We start from the raw sequence: 23,758 nt of genomic DNA, 5'->3' as shown, positions 1-23,758 counted from the left end.
AAGAACGCAGTGTCGAGAGTTGCTGATTTATCTTCTGACTCTGAAGGGACATCTCATCTTAGAATGGAGCCAACCAGAGAAATTGAAACTGAGACTGGGAGAGAAGTGAGACAATGGTTCTGATTTAAGATTTCAAATTCAGCTTTGCTGTGTCCCCCAGACTTTTTACTTGTAAGACCCAATAAATTACATTTTGTCCAAGACACTAAAATTCAAAAAGTTCTGAATTCATGCACATATACAAATGAGATATACGCACAAGGCACTCAGTATATTGTCTGGCACAGAATAACTCCTCAATATATGTTAAAATACTACTACTACCACCCCATTATTATTATTACTCTTACTATGAATTGAGGGAGTAGCTGAAAAAGTGATTAAGCACTTAAATTAAAAGGAATTAATCAAAATAATTGATAATAACAATAGAGGTTTAAAGGACTGGTCCAGCGTCCAGAGGTGAGTCAAGTCTCCCTGGCGTCCACAGGGAGGTGGCACTGGTGATTCTGCAGAGATCCCCACGAGGACGGGGTAAAATGTCTTCCCAGGGGAGATTCCCCCTCCACTGCTAATTTCAGAGACTCTGAAGGGATGGGAAGGGGTGGCAGGTTTTCTGACAGCATGCAATCAGGAAAAGATTGTTACCATCCAAAGAGCGCTTACATTTCAGGGAGAGAGAGAAAGAGGAGAGGGGAGAGAGAAATATGTGGACACAGAACGGGGTAGGGAAAGAGAAGAGAGAGAGAGAGTGCCCACGAGAATAGCTCCTTTACAGAAACAGCTCCTTTCCATGGGCCTATGATAAGAGTGAGTCATGACCAATGAGTACAATTATGTGAACTTTAAGGTCCAATGAAAAACTTAAAGCAAAAAATAAGCCATAACTAAAAGCTGTAAAAGTGTATTGTCACAGAACACTAAGAAAAGTAGGTGGCTTGGATTTTGCAGAGTTTAGTGGACTAAATAAACCCATTTAGCCAGAGTGTGATTAAAATTCTATTTTAAAGGGAAGTCTGAGGGTAGGTAGAAAGAAGATAAAATCTCTTTGTTATAAGTAATAAGGCCTTGATAAAGGAATCCTCCAGGTTCAGGACAGGTGGCCCAGGACAGAAATAGGCTCCGACACACAGCAGAGGATCAGTGAAGAAAAGAACCCAGGCTGGACCAGAAATATGTCGATTCTCTTCATCAGGGTTGAGGGCTTTCACCAGCTCCTTCCTGAGGGACCCACTGTGCAGCTTTTGCTGTCCGTTGTTGTTATGTTGAATACCCCAGTCTGATGGTATCTGGAGAGGCAGGCCTTTGGGAGATAATTTGGGGTAGAGGAGGTCATGACCATGAGGCCCAGGATGGGATTAGTGCCCTGGGAGCAGAGATACCTGAGACCTCGCTCTCCCTCTCTGCCATGTGAGGACACAGGAAGAAGGCAGCTGTTCGCAAGGAAGGAGGAGAGCTCTCACCAGGAACCAAATCGCCGGCCACCTTGATCTTGGAATTCTCAGCCTCCAGAACTGTGAGAAAATAGATTTTTTTGTTGTTTAAGCCATCCAGCCTATGGCATTTTGTGATGGCAGCCCGAGCAGACTAAGACAGTTATATCTGTTTACTCATTCCAGGCTGTGAGTTCAGTCATTTCAAATGAATCCCACCGTCATTAGTCTAAAGTAATACCCTCCAGGTGTTTTTGTACTTCCCTGGATTGAAGGCTCCCTGAGTTTTGCAGCCTGTGAGATCACACCAGGGAAGCAGCACCCCTGCACAATGCTGCCTTAGGGAGGACTATTTCTGCCTGGGGATGCTACAGTTTAAACAAGCGAATGAGGATGAAATAGCTACATAGGCCAGCTTCTCTGCACAATTCCAGTTGATAAGAAGCATATGATGGCAGAAAAGCTGTTAGGCTGAAATCTTCTTAGTGGCTCGCTGCCTCCACCTTCTGGACACTTGGAGGCATAATGGGGCTGTTGGTTAGGTAATTTTGCTTTATAATTCTTTATAGCCACTCTCATTAAGGAAAATTAACATTGGGATAAAAACAACCAAAACTCTACCATGTCCAGATCTTGTAGCTTGAAGTCTTAAAAAAATTCCACATTCTTTTTAATATCATTGTTTTTTCTTATATCTAGGAAAACAGATAACTGGCCACCTAGAGTCTCTTCCTACCCACACATCTTGTCCAGTTTAGAATAGGTATTTTGTGACTAATAGTCCACTGCACTTTTAACTAAGGATCAAGGAAAAAGCACCTTCTGTCTCATACTAACACAGGACGTAGATATTTATTAGCACAAGCCCTGGGTCTTCCAGACACTTTCACAATAATGTACCCACCCGTTCATGATAAAAACTCTCGGTAGACTAGTAGAAGGAGAGAACTTCCTTTATGTGAGAAAGTCTATTTACAAAAAGCCTACAGTAAACACCATTCTTAACTGTGAAATGTTGAAAGCTTTGCTCTGAGTCCAGGAACAAGCAGAGCACGCTTCGTACCACTACTTCTAATCAACGTGGTACTGGAGGTCCTACCCACGCATATGGCAAGAAAAAGGAAAAAGTTACAAGTGCTGAAAAGGAATAAATAAAACTCATTCTTCACAGATTATCTGATTGTATACATAGAAAAAAATTTTAAGTTACAGATAAATTATTAAAGCAGTAAGAGAGATTGCTGATACAAGGTAAATTTTTAAAAATCAATTGTATGTTTATTTACCAGCAGCTAAGGGTTAGAAAACAAAATCTTAAAAAGAAACCATTTATAGTGATATCAAGAAACATCAGGGGCTGGCCCGGTGGTGAAGTGGTTAAGTTCACACACTCCGCTTTGGCAACCCAGTGTTCGCAGGTTCAAATCCCGGGTGTGGACATATGCACCGCTTCTCAAGCCATGCTGTGGCAGGTATCCCACATAAAATAGAGGAAGATGGGCACAGATGTTAGCCCAGGGCCAATCTTCCTCAGGAAAAAGAGGAGGATTGGCAACAGATGCTAGCTCAGGGCTAATCTTCCTTACCAAAAAAAAAAAAAAAGAAAGAAACAGCAAATATCTAACAATAACTCTAAAGAAAATGTGCAAGACCTCTAGTTAGAAAACTCTAAAATATTATTGAGAGACATTATTAAGGAAGATTTAAGCAAATGAAGTGATATCCTATTTTCGTGGATCAGAAGACTCGATATTCTAAATGGATCGATTCTCCTCAAATTTATCTCCAGAGTCAATACAAACCCAAAGAAAATTCCCACAGATTTTTTAAATGAAATTAGTTCTAAAGTTTCTACGGCAATGCAAAGGTCCAAGACCCACTTAAAGAATAAAGGAGGACTTACTCCACCTGAATATCATCGCTGTGTGGTTTTGGCTCAAGGATAGACGAGTTGACTATGGGACACAATGGAGAACCAAAACAGACCAAGAGATAAAATGCGCATTTGATTAAAGACAAACGTTGGTTTGCAGAGGATTTGCTACACGACAGATTTTCACAAATAGTGCTGGGGCAACTGTTATCCAGAAGAGAAAATATTACATCAGATGGCTAACGAGAATTCCCAGTGTGAGACTGCATGTACTGCATGTTTGTGTCCCCCTCCAAAATCATATGTTGAAGCCCTGACCTCCCCTGCGATGGTGTTTGGAGGTGGGGCCTTTGGGAGGTGATTAGGTATAGATGAGGCCATGAGGGTGGGGCCCCTTGTGATGGGAGTAGTGTCCAGAGCTCTTGCTCTCTCTGTGCCCCGTGAGGGCACAGGGAGAAGATGGCCATTTGCAAGCCAAGAAGAGAACTCTCACCAGGAACCCAGTGCCAGCACCTTGATCTTGGGCTTCCCAGCCTCCAGAATGGTGAGAAATAAATATCAGTTGCGTTAGCCACCAAGTCTAGGTATTTTATGGCAGCCTGAGCTGACTAAGACAAAGACCCACTTGAGAAAGATAAAACAATAAAGATCTTGAAAGACTATATAGGATATCTTCATGACTTCAGGGCTGGGAAAGTTTTTAAGTGGGACATACAAAAGAAAAACCATACAGGAATAGATGGATAACGTGAACTGTATAAAAATTGAGAACTTTTGTTCATCAAAAGACGCCATTAAGAGGGTGAAAACGCAAGCCTAAAATTGGGAGAAGACATTTGCAATACCCACAAGCAATAAAAAATCTCATGCAGACTATGCTAAGAATTCCTAGCAATCAATAAGAAAAAGACAAAACCCGAGCGGAAAATGAGAAAGAGATATACACATCCAAATGGCCAATAATAATTGAAAAAGTGCTCAACCTCATTAGTAATCCAGGAAATGCAATGAGATATCACTCCATACCCAGTGGAACGGCTAGAATTAAGAAAAGTCTAACAAGACCGATTCGAGGCGGAAATGTGGAGCGACAGGAGCTCTTATCACTGTTGGTTGGAGCATAAATTGCTACACTCATCTTAGAAAACACCTTGGCATTGCCAACTATATTTGAACATTTGCATTCCTGTCATCAAGCAGTTCCACTCCGGGGAGTGTACCCCAAAACATGTGTTCAAGAGTGTGTGCAGCAGCAATATTTCTAATAGTGCAAACTGGCAACAACACAAATGTCCATCAAGAGCAGAAACAATACATACATTGTGGCATATTCATGCAGTGGGACACAAAAATAGGTAAATGAAATGTGGAATCTTAAAAACGTACTGTTGTGGGGCCGGCCCTGTGGCTTAGTGGTTAAGTGCGCGCACTCCGCTACTGGCGGCCCGGGTTGGGATCCCAGGCGCGCACTGACACACTGCTTGTCCGGCCATGCTGAGGCCGCGTCCCACATACAGCAACTAGAAGGATGTTCAACTATGACGTACAACTATCTACTGGGGCTTTGGGGAGAAAAAGGGAAAAAAAGGAGGAGGATTGGCAATATTTCTCTCTCTTTTTTTTTTTTTTGGTGAGGAAGCTCAGCCCTGAGCTAACATCCATGCCAATCCTCCTCTTTTTGCTGAGGAAGACTGGCCCTGGGCTAACATCTGTGCCCATCTTCCTCCACTTTATATGGGACACCGCCACAGCATGGCCTGACAAGCGGTGCATCAGCTCACACCTGGGATCCGAACCCGGGCCGCCAGCAGCAGATCGCGTGCACTTAACAGCTATGCCACGTGGCCAGCCCGAGGATTGGCAATAGATGTTAGCTCAGGGCTGAGCTTCCTCACAAAAAAAAAAAAAAAAAAAAAGTACTGTTGATCAAAAGACAGAAAAGAATACACACTGTACAATTCCATTTATATTTGCTGTAAAAAGACAGCAAAACCACAGTGTAGAGAGATTAGGGATGGCATACTTAGGATAAAAACATAAAGAGAAAAAAAAGTGATTGCATTCAAGTAGGACTCGTGGTTACCTTTGCTGAGGGAGGAATTTGTGTTTTGCAAAGGGGAGGCAGACTCTTCCCCGGGCTCTGGTAGTGTCTTCTCTCACCTGGGAGATATTTACATGGGTGTTAGATTTAAAATAATTCCTTAAACTGTAATTTATATTTCACCTATATTTCTGCATGTGTATTATATGTCACAATACAAAAAGGTTAAAACTATATTTTCTTTTAAAATCCTAGGTGAGACAATCAGGTAAGTGCACTTTGCCCAAGCGAATGATCTTTGCAAAAACAGCTCACAAATTCAGATGCTCTGTCTCCAGGCTTGGCCCAACAGCACAGTCTTCCTCTTGCTGTCATAATAATAGTAATAGCAGTAGCAATCGTAATAATAATAGCTTATATTTATGTCAAGCACTATTGTAAATGCTTTCCACGTCTTATTTCATTTAGTCCTTATTTGCCCGGGGGTTGGGGGGGGTACTGTTATTACACCTGTTTTACAGATGAGAACACAGGAACAGAAGTTAGCAGACAGCTCGTCAGTGGCACAGCCAGAATTCCAACTCGAGGGTCAGATCTCCAGGTCCTGCATCTTCATCTTGACATGGTGGCATCAGCCTCCTGTTGCCCCAACGCCCTATAGTATACCCCATGTCTCTGCCAGTTTGATTCTGGCTTTGGAGGTCGTTTAGAGTCACAGCATTGAGGACAGAGAAGGCCTTGAGGTCACACTGCTGGGCTGCTTTGGCCCCTTCGGATCTGAATTATTGTCACAGTTGGAGTGATAGCTGCCCACGAGAATTAAAGCAAGAGGCTTTTCATGTCCTAATAAGATCATTCCCTGGCCAGCAAAGAACAAACCATTCACAATTTGTGAGCCTTACGTTTCAGTCCTCAGTGAGCAAAGCTTGGATTTTCCTTTGAGGTGAAATGTGCTGTATCTTAATCACTCCATAATGAGGCTCACTTTCTTTGTGGATTTTTAAAAATTGCTTTTGCAGTGAATTCTGAAAATGTTTGGAGTTGTGCTAGATGTCATGAAGTAGGCCTTTTCCTCTCTGAAGTAAAATTTAACAGTTACGTTAATTAAAAATATTTTTAGTTAGCCTGCAGGAAGTCTTAACAAGATATGCATTTGTGAGAGGGTATAAACATGGAGGGGTAAATAGTAGAGAAGGGGTACACTGCCACGACCTACAATCAATAAATATTAACTACGTGGTGTCAAGGAGTTTAATATAATATGAGGTAGAAGAGGAAGAAGGAGAAAGCGAAAGAGGAGGGGGGAGGAGGACGAGGACGGCCTTGGTGCTCCGCGTCCTATTAACGACGAGAACAAAACTGTGGTTATTTAAAAGCCTTACAGGCCCTCCGAATAGTGCAGATCTGGTCTTTGAAACACGCTCGCATTCACTAGCACATGATTTGAAACGGCCAGTATTACCTGACGTGATTGTGGGAGCTTGGTTGCTTTTCATTTAGGCTGAAAGCTTGAATAACCCGCTAGCCCATTTATATTCTTTCTTTCTCCTTCTGCCCTTTGTTACACGTCTCCTGACAGGATAAACCCCAGTGTGGAAGGAGCCCTGACAAGGGCACACAGTACTTAATAAAGATTATACGCTGCGTTCAGAAAAGGCCCCGTGTTGACATGAAGGTTAGAAAGGATTTCTTTGCTGGCAGTGTTTCCTCTAATCCCATTTTCTGTGGCCTTGAATAGGATTAGGTTCGAGGGAGGGATGGAAGGAGGTATTGGATAGAGGGGGAAAGCAGGGCAGTGAACAGCGTGTGCCTGTATTTTCCACAATCACTCTGTCAGCCTGCACTGAGGAGAGCTGCAATGTCAAACATCATCATGTCGGTGGAACGTTCTAGTACAAGTCAAGATACTCTCCCTGATGGAAGGGGAGCCACGTTTTGCTTCACTCCTATTTTGTGCCAGGCACTTTACTACACTAGACACAAATCTTCTAATCTATTCCCTTTAGACATCTCTGGTCTTAGGGTCTAGAAGAAACATTTTCACTCTTTGATCACCGTGTCTCTTGTACTTTGCATCCCTATGCAGAACAGTTGACTGACAGCATGGAGTAGAAAAAGAATAACGTTCAGAATGAGATGCACGGAGATTCCAACCCTGCCTCTGGCTTTTACCAAATGTGAGACTTGGGTCGGTTCCTTAATTTTTCCTGAGGTTCAGTTTCTCCATCTGCAAAATGGTAAATGGCTCTCCTGTTGCCTGTCTGGCAAGAATGTTGTGAAAATTCAAATGAACAGCTCGAAAGCCTGGCTTGTGGTAGACACAGCATTGCACATGTAGAAGCTATGATTATTTTTTATTTTCCTATTCGATGAAATATCTATACGTGAGGTGAGGACTAAACTTTGCTTCCCACTCCCTTTCCATTTTAAGATAATTTATCCTATTGGCAAGTCAGAGAAGGGGTAAGAACCTCAAGCAAAGATTCATACAAGTCTTATCTGTAGGCTTATAAGGACAAGGAAAAAAAGAGGAACCAAAAAGAAAAATGAAGACAAGGATGAATTCGCCTTAGTTTTTTCTTTTTTCAAGATAATTCAATTTGGTTTTTATTTATCGTTATCATTAGGTTTTGCCTTTGACTACTCATGTTTTTAGCCATTAATTTTTCTACCAAGATTTTTTCATACACTGAGCCCTTTTGAGGGACAGCAATTTACTTTTTGTCCTAAGTTTTGTTTTTTGTTTTTTTTCCCCAATACCTATCTTGAGAAACAAGGAAGAAAATAGTGCCAGAATGGCCAAATTAGAAAGTATATTTGAGATGAAACACGAGGCAGCACTTGGTGGCACGTTAGAGCACAACATTTTATCTGAAGGTGATTTCTGTGTGTAAGAATCCCTGTTTGCAGGCACTGGAGTAAATCTTAATGTTAAGATAGCAGCATAACTGTTTTAATTCAGCAAGTGCCCAGAATGGGTGTGGAGTGTCTAATTAGACCCCGTGGGTATCTGTGATGACTGCCAGATCTAGGGACGGTTCCTGATGCCAGAGAATAGCTTTACTGAGGGCGGTGCTGCTGCCGCTTGCCTGCAAACAGCCGGTCACCATAGAGGTTTTGTTCCTCCCTGAGAATGTCCGTAAATGGAGAAGTGTTTTATTGAGTCCATATCTCATCACAGAATCCATCTCATCGTCAGTTTCTAAGGAAAGTGGGAAAGGGAGAGAGAAGGGGAGGAGAAGGAATGAGTGTCAGATGGGTTGAAGCTGTGCACGGCCCTGTCTCTCCACCGGGCCTCTCAAAGCTCTCAGTCGTGTCCCCTGGGTGGTTTGAATTCCAGATAAATTGAGGAGCTGTGTCTCCATGGGAACAGCATGGAGAGAACAAAATGGGGAATAAAGTTAATATTTACAGCCCGTGATTGTTGATTTTATGTGCTGGCTTTATTCATTTAGTTATCTCAGGGCTGCAATGAGGATGGGAGGGTAATTCTCATGGGCACCTGAGTTCCCAAATCTGTTTCCTCCGTGTCCTTTCCACCCATCCCTAACACGCCAAGCACAAAGAGTGAGCACCAGCCGTAGATTTTGTGTGACTCTCCTTGGGCTGTGTTTGGTAGATGGAACCCGGGCTTTGGAGCTGAGGCGACGAGAGTTCAAACCCCAGCTCTGGCACTAGCCTCAGTGTCTTCATCTCTAAAATAGGAGTACTGACACTTACCTCTACTGGCTGTTGGGAGGATTCAAAATGATGCTCACAAAGTCCCTGAGCCTGGCACAGAGTAGGCCCTTAACAAATAGTAGCTATTATTCATGTTATTGTTGCCTCTCTGCTTGCTTACATGGTTCCAGTCACATTTGGATTAACAGAGAAATAAAGCTGGGATAAGGAACCAAAGGAAGAGCATATTCTTTAGCAGAGTTCAGTGTTATCAGTAGAGCTTATATCTAGAATTGGAAGAAAATATTTTATAATTAAACATCTGGATTCTTCCGGCCTAAGAAGCATAAATAATGACCTTCAGGCCTTATTGCCTTGACGTATGTTTTAAAAACATCTTGCTGGGGGCCAGCCCGTTGGCATAGTGGTTAAGTTCATGTGCTCTGCTTCGGTGGCCTGGGGTTTACAGGTTCAGATCCCGGGCATGGACATATGCACTGTTCATCAAGCCATGCTGTGGTGGCATCCCACATACAAAATAGAGGAAGATGGGCACGGATGTTAGTTCAGGGACAATCTTCCTCAGCAAAAAGAGGAAGATTGGAAACAGATGTTAGCTCAGGGCTAATCTTCCTCACAAAAAACGAAAATAAAAATAAATAATAGAAAAATTAAAACATCTTGTCATGTTGCCTGTGATTTCTCTATTTCACTGTTATTTCCAGGCTGTCAGACTGGCCAATTTCATCAGAGGACACACACACACCCACATACAAAAGCCTCTGCCAGCAAAGCCTATTTGTTTTGTCATGGCAACCCTTGTCACTTCCAGCTGGAGTGGGAGAGATGATGTCACTATCAAGAGAGGACCAGGGAGCAGGCTGAGAACGCAGTCTGAGCTGCAGGATTACAGAGGATTGTATTTCAGAGTCAGAGGATCATGACGTGGAGAGAAGCTATCAGCACAAGGCGCTTAGACGCTACATAAACAAACACACTGTCTTTGACGAGGAAAGAACTGGGCGTGAAAATCCGACATTAAGAGCAATATCTGTTTGCGACTTTAAGGAGGAATGCATGAACTCCTTCAGTTTGCAGGCAGATCGCTGCTGGTGTTACTGAAACCGTAAATGACACTCGTGGTCCGGTGCTTCTTTTAACTCTTGGGACAAGGTATGATGCGGTCTGGTCAGAGATGCTGGCCAGAGATGGAGACAAACTGGAGGGCACAGAGGAGACAGACTGCCTGCCGGAGGCTCTGACTGCCAGACCAGGAAGGAGGGCTCCAGCGGCCTGGTGAAGAGTAAAAGGAGGCTCTAGTACTTGTCCAGAACAGCAGGCATAAACGGGGACTGTCGCGGGCAAACCAGGTGTGTGGTCATTGCACGTGTGACATGGACATCACCTGGTTCCCTCCTAGGAGCAGCTCTGATGTTTCCACTCTGGAATGATGCCATATGGCAAAACACGGCTGAGAGGAAGACGCTGGTCACCTGCACGCAGGTCAAGAGAAAACACCAGGCTAGGCGTCCAGACGTCGCCTCAACCAAATTGGCCCTTGCCGAGGCGTCACACACACATGACCACAGCAAGGGGGGCATCTCCCCTCTTGTCTGACTCTAAGAGTTACTACACTGAATGAATCTCAGTCTCTGGAAAGAAACCCGGAAATGTGTCTCATGGAATCCTAGTGCTGAGAGGAGGTGTGGCCGTCTTCTAGTGCAGTTTTGTCTTTTTACAAAGGAGGGTAGCAGAGTGGTGGTTGGCCTGAGCCATGCGTGAGGCAGGCCTGAATTCACAGCCCACCCCAGCCCCTAACAGCTGTGTGGTGCTGGCAAGGGGCTCAGGCCCCCTGAGCCTCGTGGCTTCGCTGGGAGGACGGTGTCCTGTATGTAAGTGGTTTGGGCACTGTCTCCACAGAGAGTAAGGCTCAACAGACAGAAGCCATTGTCACTGTTAGACTTGCTCCAGGTCGCGGTGCGGGATTATGGCACAGCTGTGACTAGAATCCTCAATTGAACTAGGTCACAATTGTCTTATTTTCTGTGCTAATCACAGGCAGAAGGAACAGAGATCATTCCAGACTTGTGCACATATATTTTTTAAACTTTTTATTTTGGAATAATTTCAAATTCTAGAAAAATTACAAGAGCAACACAAAGAACTCCCACATTCCTTTCACCAGATTCCCAAGTTAACTTTTTCCATTTACCTCACCATTCACCCTCTGTGCACGCACACACACACACACGTATATACATAATATATCTATGTAGAGGATCAGAATTTGCCACCCCAAAATGTGTCTCTTTGGCTTATTTTTGAGAATGAAAGACTCAGGAAGAAACTTTGACCTCCCCACTAAGCCTAAAAGAATTTAAGATAGAAGGCCTGTTCCAGGAAGAAGCTCTCACCATAGACAACTCTAGTATAATATGAACGAGGGGTGGTAGACTGAGAGGAACCCAGCAAGGCCCATTTGATCAAAGTCCTCCCCACATCCCATTGTCTCTACAAGGCATGGTGAACATTTGTTGACCAAACGTGTGCTTTTCCATCTCCTTGTGAATTGCCTTCTTCCCCTTTGAAGTCCCAAACCACTACCCACAACATCCTCCTTTGACTTTAGCTGAAAATGGTATTTAAAGTGGTGGCTTCGGCCATTTTGGTGAGTTACTCAGTTTTCCTGGGTTTCTCCCGTGTATACATGTGATTAAACTTTGTTTGATTTTCTCCTGTTATTCTGTCTCTTGTCACTTTAATTCTTAGACCAGCCAGGAGGACCTAGAGAGTAGAGAAATATTATAGGTGTATTATAGAAGTTTCCCCTCTAAGATAGCTGAGGATTATAGACATGGCCCTATCACCTTTAGTATTTCAGTGTGTAGTTCCTAACAAGAGCACTCTCCCACCTAATGAGAATATAATCTGGAAGCTAATGTTGATACATTACCACCAGTTATTTCACAGATCCCTCCCCCTATTTGTTTTGCCTATTGTTCCAATACTGTCTTCTACAAAGGAGCCAATCTAGGAGTGCATGCTGCATTTAGTTCTCATGCTTTCTTTCTAGTCTCCTTCCACCTGGAAATGTTTCTGTCTTTCCTTATCTTTCATGGCCTCAAAATTTTTGAAGAGTACAGGCCTGTTACTTTGTAAAATGCTCTTTATTTTGGGATTGCCTCATGTTTCATTATCATTAATTCGGGTTATGCATTTTGGGCAGGAATACCAAAATGCCACGTTTCTCAGTGTATCGTATGAGGACCCACATGTGGATTTGTCCCATAACTAGGACTACTGTTGTTAACATTATCACCTGATTAAGATGATATTTGCTGGGTTTCTCTACTTTAAAGGTAATGAGTATTTTGTACTTTTAAATTAATAAATATTAGGTATTTTGTGGGAAAATACTTTGACTATACACTATGCAGTTCCTCATCAAATTTTCACCCACTATTTGTGGCATTCATCGATGACTATAGCTTGAATCAATTATTAGTATAACTGCAAAATTGTGGTTTTAAAATTCCATTCTCTTCCTATATTTATTACCTGGAATTCAATCATAAGTTAGAGATTTTCCTTCTCCCCTATTTTTTATTCACGTATTAATTTACATCAGTATGGCCTCATCGATTCCTTTCTTATTCAGTGGGTCACAATCTATGACAATCATTATTTGATGCTCAATTTGTCCTAGATTTGGCCAGCGATTGCCCTTCAAACTGATTCCTGTGTCCTTTTGACATGTTCCCATAATTTTTTGAGCACTTGCCTACTTTCTGGGACATGAGATGTACCAAACTCATCTTGTACTGTTCCTGCCCTTGCCCTGTAAGCAGCTGTTTCTCCAAAGAGCTGTGGTTCCTTCTAGTGGAGGCTGGTGTTTAGGAACCAATGTCTAGGCCCTAGGTGTGCTAGTTGTTAGTGGGTTGTCATTGCTTCTAGGCTCTCTCAGTAAACAGAGCTAAGAAATAAATTCATGTATATACATGTGTATAAACACAGAAATCTGTACCTATCTATGTACATTAGAAACTGCGTTCACATCAATACCTCCAAATCTAATTCAACACCACGGGTTTGTTCTAGCCTTTCCTCTTTCCATATCCGTAACCACCCTGTCTGAGAAAGAGAAATCTGACTCCAGTTTTCTCCAATACATTTACTTATTTGTCAATCTCTCTGTGTTTAATCAAAGACAAATAAGATGCAGCCTCCTTTTTTTCCTCAAGAGTTTACACTTAAACTGAAGCGATAATTTTCTTCACATACAGAGCATACAGATTTCAATGAACTCATTGTGGAGGCCACATCACAGGTGGAGCGGTGGCTGTGAACGTGGGCCCCAGTCACGGGTGGAGCCATGGCTGTGAACGTGGACCCCCGTCAAGAGTGGAGCGGTGACTGTGAACGTGGGCCCCCGTCACAGGTGGAGCCGTGGCTGTGAACATGGGTCTGGAAGCAGATAGAGCTGGGCACTAGTCCTGGCAATGTAACTACGAGCTGTGTGGCTTTCACAGAATTCTTTGACTCTCTAAGTCTCAGAGGATAATAATAGTACCACCTTCAAGTGGTTGTCGTGAGGATTAAAGGAGCTAATACTTATGTGTGTCTGGCACAAAGTAAATACACAATGAAGGATAGCTATTATAATTGTATTTCCTATTTAGTATAGGAAATTTTCTCTAACTCTCTAGGCTAGGATACAAATTTGGAAAGACAATTACCAAAAAGCTTCAAAATTCATTAAACCTTGGAGATAAATCAAATAACATTTTTATTGCTCATATCTCCGTATAAGAGAAAGAAACTTTACTTAACACACAAAAACCTGACTATTCAAAAGTTTTACAAGCATTTTTTTGGTCTCTGTTGAACATAAAAGGAAGATCGTGTTAGAAGTTGTGTCATCTTTCCTTTTTCTGATCTGGAGTAATCATCTACCTTCAGTCAGAATCAGCTGATGGGTCGCCTTTTAAAGCCCTTCATCAGCTGACAGCTATGGAGAAACAACCCAGGTTTGGACCACGGTCCATGCATTAGGTGATGAGAGTGTGATCAGAATATACAGCAGGACAGTGAGAGCAGGAGTGTAAAGGCAGACTTAGAGGTAACATACTTCAAAAGCAGCAGCCAGCATTCAGCCAGGAAGAGTGGGCGTAAGACAACAAATGTGTGTACTTACTTGCTCAGGCTCCCGGATGCCTATGCCCTGTATTTTTGACATTCTCCCATTGATATGCTAGAGGAATACAGGCACATATAACAAGCAAACCACAATCAGACAAACTTCCTGCAGAGCTGTGGGCACAGGGGTGGATCTTTCTCACGCCTTGAGGATCTGAGCGGGGATTAGTCATGCATAATCCCACAACAGGCAAACTCAGGGGAGCGCCAGACCAAAGCTCAGAGTCAGGGTCCCACTCTGTCCGTTTCCCCTCGTCCTGGCCTGTGTGACATTCAAATTGAGGGAGCCTTCAAAGTGAGGAGGCAACCGTGGCTGAACTTCCATCTTCTGAGGCAAAAGGGCTTCAGCAGGGGTGCACAGCTGCGAGGGGCAGTGGAAAACAGAGTAGAAACAGTTCAGAGAAGGTTCCCTAACAGTGGTACTTGGAGACGGAATGTGGAATGGAAAATAGAAAAAGAAAATGGGATGTTCTCAGCGTGGATGACTGAATGGTGGTGGGATAAAAGACAGGATGTCAAAAGTAGAGCTGACTTTTGGGGAGAAAATCAGTTACTTTTAGACAGGTGAGTGGGAAGTGCTGGCAGGATGCACAGGTCATATCACCTGACATGCAGGTGGACCAACAGAACAACTTAGGAGGGAAGTCAGGGCCGGAAATTAAGATTTGTGATTCATCCACACTGGAGTAGGAAACGAGTGTGGGAAGACTGCTCTTTGAAGCAGTTTCGGGGAAATGAGAAGATGGTTTAGGGCAAAATCAAATTGGGTGGAGTGCTGGAAGGGGAAGGAAGATCAGGGGAGGGCAGAGTTGGGGCTGGGAGGACCAGGACAGCGGCGGGGCCACAGGAGCTGTGGCGGACACTGTGCACTGACCTGCTCAACATCCAGTCCTTCCAGAGTCTAGAGTGCCTTTCTCTACCATAAAGGCTGGAAGGCTGAAAACCACACTTCCCAGATTCCCTTGTAGCTAGAGGGTCTGGGTGTGCTTTAGGTTCTGAGAATCTGGTGCATTTGAGTGAGACCTGAAAGATGTAGACAGCACTTCTGGCTGCTTCTGCTGTTCTGCTTGCAAGTAAGGTCATGGAATTGTTTTTTTTGTTTTGTTTTGTTTGCCACAGTGTTCACCATCCAGGCACTGGCTTCATGAGGGACGAGAAGCAAAGGTCTGGGCATTCACGTTTCGCTTGTGTAGCTCTGGCAGAAGGTTCAGTTGTGGTGGCTTCCTGGTCTCCGGATCTCAGCTAAGGCAGCGTGCTCCTCAAGTCAGTGGATCTAGGGGCAGCTTCCGGACCTCTCGTCTTCCTGATGTGAGACGAGTAGTAAGTCCTAGTGGGTCATGTCTGCTGTGGTCTGGGAGTCGTTCCTGAAGGCCCAGTCTGAAGCATGCTCTTTCCATCATTCCAACAGTTTTAAAAGCATGGAGGGGCCGGCCCGGTGGCGCAGCAAAGTGCGTGCGCTCCACTTCAGTGGCCTGGGGTTTGCAGGTTTGGATCTCCAGCGCGCACAGCCGCACCACTTGTCATGCCGTGCTGTGGCAGTGTCCCACATAAAGTAGAGGAAGATGGGCACGGATGTTAGCCCAGGGCCAATCTTCCTCAGCAAAAAAGAGGAGGATTGGCCGATGTTAGCTCAGGGCTGATCTTCCTCACACACACACACACACAAAAGCATTGAAATCCCCCTCTGCTGAAAATACTGTGGTGGTTTCTCTTTGCTGTAACTGAACTCTGATTGATACAAAATCCAATGGAGATAAGACATTCAAGAATAAAGGCCTAATCAATAATTCAAAAGCAGCCAAAAACTTAAGATGAGGTTTTCATCCTTCCATCTACCCATCAACTCACTACAACCGTTATCATTACTAAGCACCTAATGCACCCCAGGTGCTGCTGTGCTGGACATTTGGGAATAGTGCATAAAGATGAATAAAACACAGTCTTTCCCTTCAAGGATTCAGTCCAGTGGGGGAGAGTCATGACTATCAAAGGAACAAAGTGTGGCAAGCACGGTGATAGAGGCAGACCCAAAGAACTACGAGAAAGGAAGAGGGTATCCAGCCTGGAATGGGACTCTGGGAGGAAAGAAGGCTTCTAGAAGGAAGGAACACAAGCTGACTATTGAAACAAGCTGACTATTGAAGGAGGAGTATTTTATTTAGCTAATGAATACTGAAAACTCACTCTGGGGTAAGCACGGTGCCAAGATCTTTACCTCAGATCTCATGTAATCCCCCAAACCTTCCTGTGAGGTAGAGAGCACTACTAGCATTTTACAGACGAGGAAACTGAGGTTAAGGTCTGACTCCGACTTATCTGAAGGGCTTTCCTTCAGGTCACTCCGCGCGGAGGGAACAGCATCAGCAAAGACACGAGTGAGAAACACTGTCCCGGCCAGCACCAGACCCAGCCGTCTCCAGCCCCTGTGGGAGCGGGGGAGTCTAACTTGGATAAGAGCCAGCTAACACCCCAGGTGGGTTCACATGGACCAAAACCTGCTTCCAGCTTTTTGTAATTTTTCGCTTCCCTGACTCTCCCGGGCCTACACTTAGACCCCTCCCCATTCCCGCATTCACTCCTTAAAACATCCCCTCACCTCCGCACAAATTGGAGCGCGGTTTACCCTGGTTCTTTTCCTACTGCCACGGTGTATTCCTGTTTAAAGTCTGTTCTCACCACTTTAACTAGTGTCTGGCTGTGTTGATATTTGACAGAAGTCCTGCAGGCCACTCTCTGCAGAGTGACCTTTTTGTCTCAGGGTAACCTTTGTAGTTTCTATGAGATTTGGGATTTTGAGTCCCATTATGGTTGAGAACCTGCACCAAGTGTAAAAGAATCCATCACAGGCGACAGTTGCAGCCTGGGACGGTGTCACAACAAAGAAACAGCAGGAGCTGTGTTCCGCAGGCGTAATCGTGGACCGGCAGCAGCAGGCGGGTGCATTCCGGATGGCCCCTTACTTTGGACCGCTGGTTTCCTTCTGTAATTGGGGCTCAGAGCCAAAACCAGTGGGCTTGGCCACCAGCAACAGGCTTTCTCGGTTGAGTGAAGCACAAATGCATGTGGGGGTGAAGGACACATGAACCCTTCCCGGACTGTTCGAAGGGGTACGGAGAGGCTGGCATCTCTCATATTCGCAGGAGACCTGGAGCTGCACAGCCCTGGAGATGCTCTGGGGAGAACACTGTTCCATCTCGAGCACACTCCTAGTCTTTACACCACGCTACGTTTCCATTTCATTCCTTCCTGTTGCGAACATGAGCAGCAGGTTCCTTTTCCAGCAGAAGGCAGGCTTTCCAGGTTTTTTGCTTTGTATTTCCTACAAAGCAAAACGGTATCCCATTCCCAAAACAGTATCTCAATAAATATCATCATAGATTTAAATTTGGAGAAAACATGTATAAAAGAGACAACTCTGTGTTTATAACAGTGCCTGAAATTAATGCTTTAAAAAATTGTTAGCTAAAAAATGCTATTTTGAAATGATCTATGTTAATTTTGTTTTGTCACTAAAAGTTGTTTATAAATGTAAATTAAGCATTGTGATATGAAAATTGCAAAATGTAAAGACCAGCAAATGAATTTTACGTGCACATTTATATAACATTTTTAATAGCTTTCATATATCTTTACAAAACACAGCACTTAGCTATTCCTAGTTCTTTACCACTTCCCTTTGGTCCCTATAAAAAATGTCTGGAAAAAAAAAAATACATCCTCCCTGACTAGCAATTTATATCAGTAGCAGTAGAAATTTTTTTTAAAAAGTACTTGACAATAATCTGAGTTTAGCATGTTGTCATAGAGGTTGTCTATTAGTGTTGTTTTTTTTTGAGATTCTTTCAAAAAATGCTACAAACTCAGTACTCCAACTCTCCCAGAACGTGGCAGCAGCAGCACAGACACCGTGCTGAGGGGTCAGGAGTGGTCACATCACGAGGGACTTCAAAGATGTGAAGAGGAGCATGGTTCTTTAAAGTACAGAGACCTCCCCAGAAAGGATCTGGGATACAAGCACAAAGGCGAGGCAGCAGAATTCAACAGGTGGGAGCCACTGGCCGGAAGGACAGAGAGAGCAGGGGGGGTCATGGCGGAAATACCCGGGTGACCACAGGCCCACGTCCACCAGAAGTTAAAGCACGCTCACTGTTGTTAACTTCTGTCCCGTAAGAACTGAATTCTGCTGAAAACACCTCCCACTACCTGGGGTATAGACCAAGTGAGAACGAGACGCTGGAGTGGGTTTTCCAAGTTCAATTTATTCACTTATTCAAGAACAAGAGCTGCTTTCTTGTTAGGAGATAAAATGGTACTTGTTTTATAAAATTATGCTAACAGACCTTAGCAGGATAACCTTAGTTCTGGTTTCCCTGGAAGCAGACCCTACAGCAAGGATTTGAGTACCAGGAGTTTATCTGGATGGGGAAGTGACCTCCTGTAAGGGATGGAGAAATGAGACAAGGAAAGGCAACCAAAAAAACGGAGTGTTGTCAAGCCAGCTACAGCGAGCGACAGGGGCTTGATCCAGTGAGAAAAGTACCCACATTCTTTCCCAGGGCTTGCTCAGTCGTGTCAGCGCAGGTGCATGGCCTGGGGGAATGGGTCACCGGTAGTGACCTTGACAGTCATTTATTTTTACTGTTCTTACCTTGTGAAATGGTGTCAGTCACAGACGTTGGTTCCGCACTTACCTTTTCCAACCCTCCCCCAATTAAGTCCAAACTCCCACACATCCGGGACACTGACGTTCCAGCCAGAGGACACATCACGTGGCAACTTCAGTAACGGCGTAGGGCAGGTGCAGCTCAGCGGAGCGGCACATTCCTGTCAACCATTCTGAGGGAAAGGATGACTCCAGAATGGGCACTAGAACATACCCAGGGAGGGCCTTCCCAGCTCTCAGACCCAGCAAGAGCCTCCAGAGTCTTGCCTCCTAACCCATCTCTTCTCTGACATCTTTTGGTAAGGCAACTCCACTTGGGGAGGAGAAGGAACCATCAGCTACAGTCTGAACATGATCTGCTTAACCCCCCTCTCAGCAGCTGCTCTGGAAACCTCCTGCTGCTCCAGCTCCGGAGGGTTGGCCGACGTTGATAGTAACTTCTGGAGAAACTCACCATCATCCCTGGCTCCGGAGCCAACAAGACAACTCTCATTGTGTCAGAGGATGTCAAGAAGAGCCCCCAAATGTATAAAAATATAAAGTAACCACAATTCTTTAGGGAAGAAAACATCTTGGGAGGAGTGGAGGGAATGATTATGAAATTAAATAGCAATCACAATGGTTAGAGACTCTGAACTTGTCATAATACCGTTCTAGAGATAAATGGGTTCACATCTGCTTAGCTTGCTTGGTGTTATACCTAGAATGGGCAATTTATTAAAAAAAAGTAGTGGCACTCGAGGCCACTACTAAAAGTACAGTGAGGCTCCCGCCTTCTGGGCAGTGTCCTGCTGGTCTTGCCAGAGGCCCCGTCTACCACAGGTATCTCAAACTAAAGAGAAAAACTTTAACATTTATTGAACAATTACTATGTGCTAGAAATCTACATTTACTCTCATTTAATCCAACTTTGATAACTACTAACATGACCAGTGAGACGGGCATTATTCTCTCAGGTGCGGATGAAGAATCCAGACCTGGAGAACACGGGTAACTCACTGAGCCTCCGTGCTCCTCAGGGCAGACCTGGTCCTCACACCAGGCGCCGGCCCCTAACCTTGCTCTGCTGCTTCCAACACCAGGCCCGTCTCCTTGCTTTCTCCCTTTAGTTTTCTGCAAGGTGTCAGAGATCCAATAATTCAAAAGTGACTGTCGGTCTTAATATTTTTTTAGTGTATATTTTTTAACAGCAACTTAAAAATTTTTCTTTTGAACTTTACCAATCTTGGCACTAATTACTAAAATTTTGACCTCTAAAATTGTAATCAAACCTGCCAAGTAATAGCCACCAAGGAGGTAGTTACTAACAAGACATTTTATTTGTAACAAATTTAGAACTGTACCTTCTGTTCACATGCTGGTCCTTTTCTCTCTCATTCCTTGCAAGGCCTTTAGAGCACCTCCCCCAAACCAAACAGGTGCCAAAGGATGTGAGCAAGTGACAACCTAAAACATTTCTGAGTGGGCTTAGGTGTTTGCTAGTGAAAACAAGATGGGGGAGCAGAGGGCATGAGGTTTTTTGGAAGTAAGGTCATTTTATTTATTTTTTTGCTGAGGAAGATTCACCCTGACGTAACATCTGCCACCCATCTTCCTCTTTTTGCTTGAGGAAGATCAGCCCTGAGCTAACCACCTATGCCAAGCTTCCTCTATTTTGTACGTGGGTGGCCACCACAGCATGGCTGCCGACGAGTAGTGTAGGTCCTTGCCCAGAAAGGGAACCCAGGCTGCTGAAGTGGAGTGCGTTGAACTTCACCACCAGGCCATGGGGCTGGCCCATAAGGTCATTTTAAAAACCTGCTTTTTGTAACCTTATCCAAAAGCTATTTCATCACGCCTTTTAATGTTCTACGCACAAAACAGATGTAGGCCAATACTTGAATAATTTTCATCAGTTTAAAAAAAAAAAAGAATGCACAAGATGGGAGAATTTATTGGTGCCTGTTATTTTAATATGCAACAATTATTTCAAAATGCTTTAGTATAAACTTTGTGATGTATGTGTGCATGTATAATCTAATCTTACCCTGGGGGTAGGTCAGACAGCATTTGAAGGACCCCAATCGGTGGCCAGGTGGGTGCTCAACACTGTTGCCTAAATCTACACCCGTGTTCATCAGCATAAGATGTCAGCAATTGCTCACTAGCAAATGGAGCTTGAGATGAGCGGTTGCCTAGAAAGATTTTTTTTTTTTTTTGTGAGATCAGCCCTGTGCTAACATCCGCCAATCCTCCTCTTTTTTTTGCTGAGGAAGACGGCCCTGGGCTAACATCTGTGCCCATCTTCCTCCACTTTATATGGGACGCCGCCACAGCATGGCTTGCCAAGCAGTGCGTCGGTGCGCACCCGGGATCCGAACCAGCGAACCCCGGGCCGCCGCAGCGGAGCGCGCGCACTTAACCGCTTGCGCCACCGGGCCGGCCCTGCCTAGAAAGATTTTTAAGAGGTAAAATGCATGAGATGAGGTAGAAGAATATGGCAGATCCTGCCAGCTTATGACTTTTGATTGGCACCTCAGGTCCACAGCTGTTTGCTCCCATGCCCTCTTCCCCTCAACCCCACACATTTAAGACTCTGCTGCCTGATCCCACCAGGTGACCCATCCTGCCTGCGGAAGACCGCAGCTTCTGCTTCCCTGTGAATCTTTCAGTCAAGGTGTTTGTGGGATTAAGAGCAGAGAAGAAACTTCCCCAATCTTTCCAAAGGCCCTGCTTGCTAATAAATATTTGTCCATGTGAGAGAACTGTTTTAGATTTGTTTTTATTGTAATACACTACCAGGTAGTGAGATTATGCAGGAGGAGACAATAATACATTACCTTTCAGGAAAAGCTGGCCGCCATCTACCCAATGATCCTGTGACTGGTGACTGAACTGGCCTGACAGTCTACGACGGTGTGGAAAGAAAACTGAAAGCCCACCCGCCCTCATTCCAGGGTGAGGGTCATGCGGCTCCCTGAGCACTGCCCTAGTGTAGTACCCACTGGAGACCTCTGTGAGGTCCACAGGTGAATGCTGATCTTCAAGGCTGGACAGAAAGCAATCCAGTCATTTAAAGGTCAAGTTTGTCCTTTGGCAGTGTCGTTCTTAAAATACATTTAACAATTTTATGCTACTTCTAATTAAAACTTGATTACTTAGAAGTCTTTCAGTTTGCTAATGACTGCTCAAGTTTAAAAATATAAATGAAAAAAGGAAAACTTAGCCAAAATAGAACCACTGCTCTAAATTTTAAATAAACCTGTTCTGTATGCCTGTTCAGAGGAAGCTGGGAAAATGTAATTGAGGTTAAATGAAGGGCAATTTGAAAGCTCAAGAATGAACCTGAGTGAAGTTATAACTACAAGAAACCTAAAAGGAAAACTATGTCAAACACATTTTATTTGGTGTTTCGTGCTAGGTCGATTTAAACAAATAAAACGACTTGGTTAAACAGATTTTTTTTAATATGACTATGTGTATATGGGCAACTGAGAATAGGGAAAAACCCCAAATTAATGTTTTAACAAATTACAGCTGTTATTACAGATGATATGCTTGGATTTTAAGGAAACAGTTTAATAAGTGAATAATCTCTCACTCAACAGATTCACCAATAGCTCTTTTAATAAAACCAACACACTACAGTGGTCGAAGTTTTTAACATCCACATAAAAACATGTGTTCCCTCTCCTTCAGTATTTAGTTCTTAGTAGTCTCTAAAATGGTAAAATAAAATTGAATTTATATTAAAATTGAATTACATTATTTATGAAAGTGCAAGTTTGTACAGCTAAACTCAGCAGCAAAAGTGAAGAAGGAAAGCAGAAGGTGATGGACGCCACGCAGAACGAGGACACTCGTGAAGGCATCCTGCAGTGTCCTGTGTGCCAAACACAGTCGACGTTCCATCAGTTCTCCATTGCTCTTAAACGAGCACAACCAAATTCTTTTTCTATTTAAAGAAGTATTAAATCTCTATTCCCCCCTACATAATCTGTGATCAGGTAAGGCAAAGGTAAGTCCCACCACCACTGGGGACAGAAGCAACAGAGTTCGGAAAGAGCCCTGAATCGTCAGCGACATTCTCTCATGGTGACACAAGGAGTGCAGCTAATAAATCAAATCTGCAATGTTGTCACATGTTCTAATTTATTTGATTAGTTTATCTGGAAAAACTTTATAAATACATTGTTGAAGAGGAAAGTAAATTATTTTCTTGCTCTGAAAAAATAATGTTTTTTTCACATTTTAAAACTATTCAGTATGCTTTTGCAAAAAGGAGCTGCAGGAACGTGACAGCTGGGTCTGCAGAATGTCCACGCACAAGTTGCTTTACAAGAACCTGGTAATCTGCCTATAATTTGCCTCTACAAACAGAGTTCTTTGCAATAATATTTAAACAAACAGGCTTAATTTAAACACCTCTCCTATTCACTCTACCTGTAGAGCTAAGAGGTACTTATTTTTCAAGTATTATACTGCAAAAGGTGAATTTTTTTGTGCCAATTTTACATTAGCTTTTAAAGAGCAAAATACCAAAATATCTATGTGAAAAACCATGCCTAGTCAGCCCATTTCTTTTATAGTCAAATGCTTCCATCTTTTAGAGAATGCAGAAAAATATTGATTTACTAAGAAGGAGGACACTGGAAAAGCCATTTTAAAGTATTGAAGAATAAGGAGCATTTCTTTTTCTCTGTTGGCGAAAAGTATTAGAAAAGCTCTCCAGTCTGTTGTCTTTAGCTGGTTTTAATAAACTCTTTTCAAAATGATGGTCAAAAAATCTTTAGAAAACTGGAGGAGAGGGGTGCTCCTTCACAGCACGGAGGGAATTCCAGGAATTGTAGCAATTCTTATTAAACTTCTGCTTTGGTTCTTCAGAAGAAATGCTCATATAACTTCTGTATTAG

The 23,758-nt window shown here is 43.6% G+C and overlaps 1 protein-coding gene across 4 annotated transcripts in view; it reads right to left on the bottom strand.

Annotated features, from left to right (window-relative positions):
* Window positions 1-22,449: 22,449 nt before the first annotated feature.
* MAP7 (microtubule associated protein 7) overlaps window positions 22,450-23,758 on the bottom strand; it is a 164,061-nt gene continuing 162,752 nt past the window's right edge. For 3 of the 4 annotated variants that reach the window (XM_058566203.1, XM_058566204.1, XM_058566207.1), the window contains one exon: window positions 23,580-23,749. In XM_058566203.1, coding sequence (XP_058422186.1) covers window positions 23,739-23,749 — 11 coding nt within the window. In that variant the 3' untranslated portion in view covers window positions 23,580-23,738. Of the gene's footprint in view, window positions 23,750-23,758 lie in introns of all 4 variants that reach the window. The other variant, XM_058566208.1, reaches the window with a different exon arrangement.

Source organism: Diceros bicornis, chromosome 23, assembly GCF_020826845.1.
Source record: "Diceros bicornis minor isolate mBicDic1 chromosome 23, mDicBic1.mat.cur, whole genome shotgun sequence".
NCBI lineage: Eukaryota > Metazoa > Chordata > Mammalia > Perissodactyla > Rhinocerotidae > Diceros > Diceros bicornis.
The sequence above is the reverse complement of the archived record's forward strand: the minus strand, read 5'-3'. Positions and strand labels throughout refer to the sequence as shown.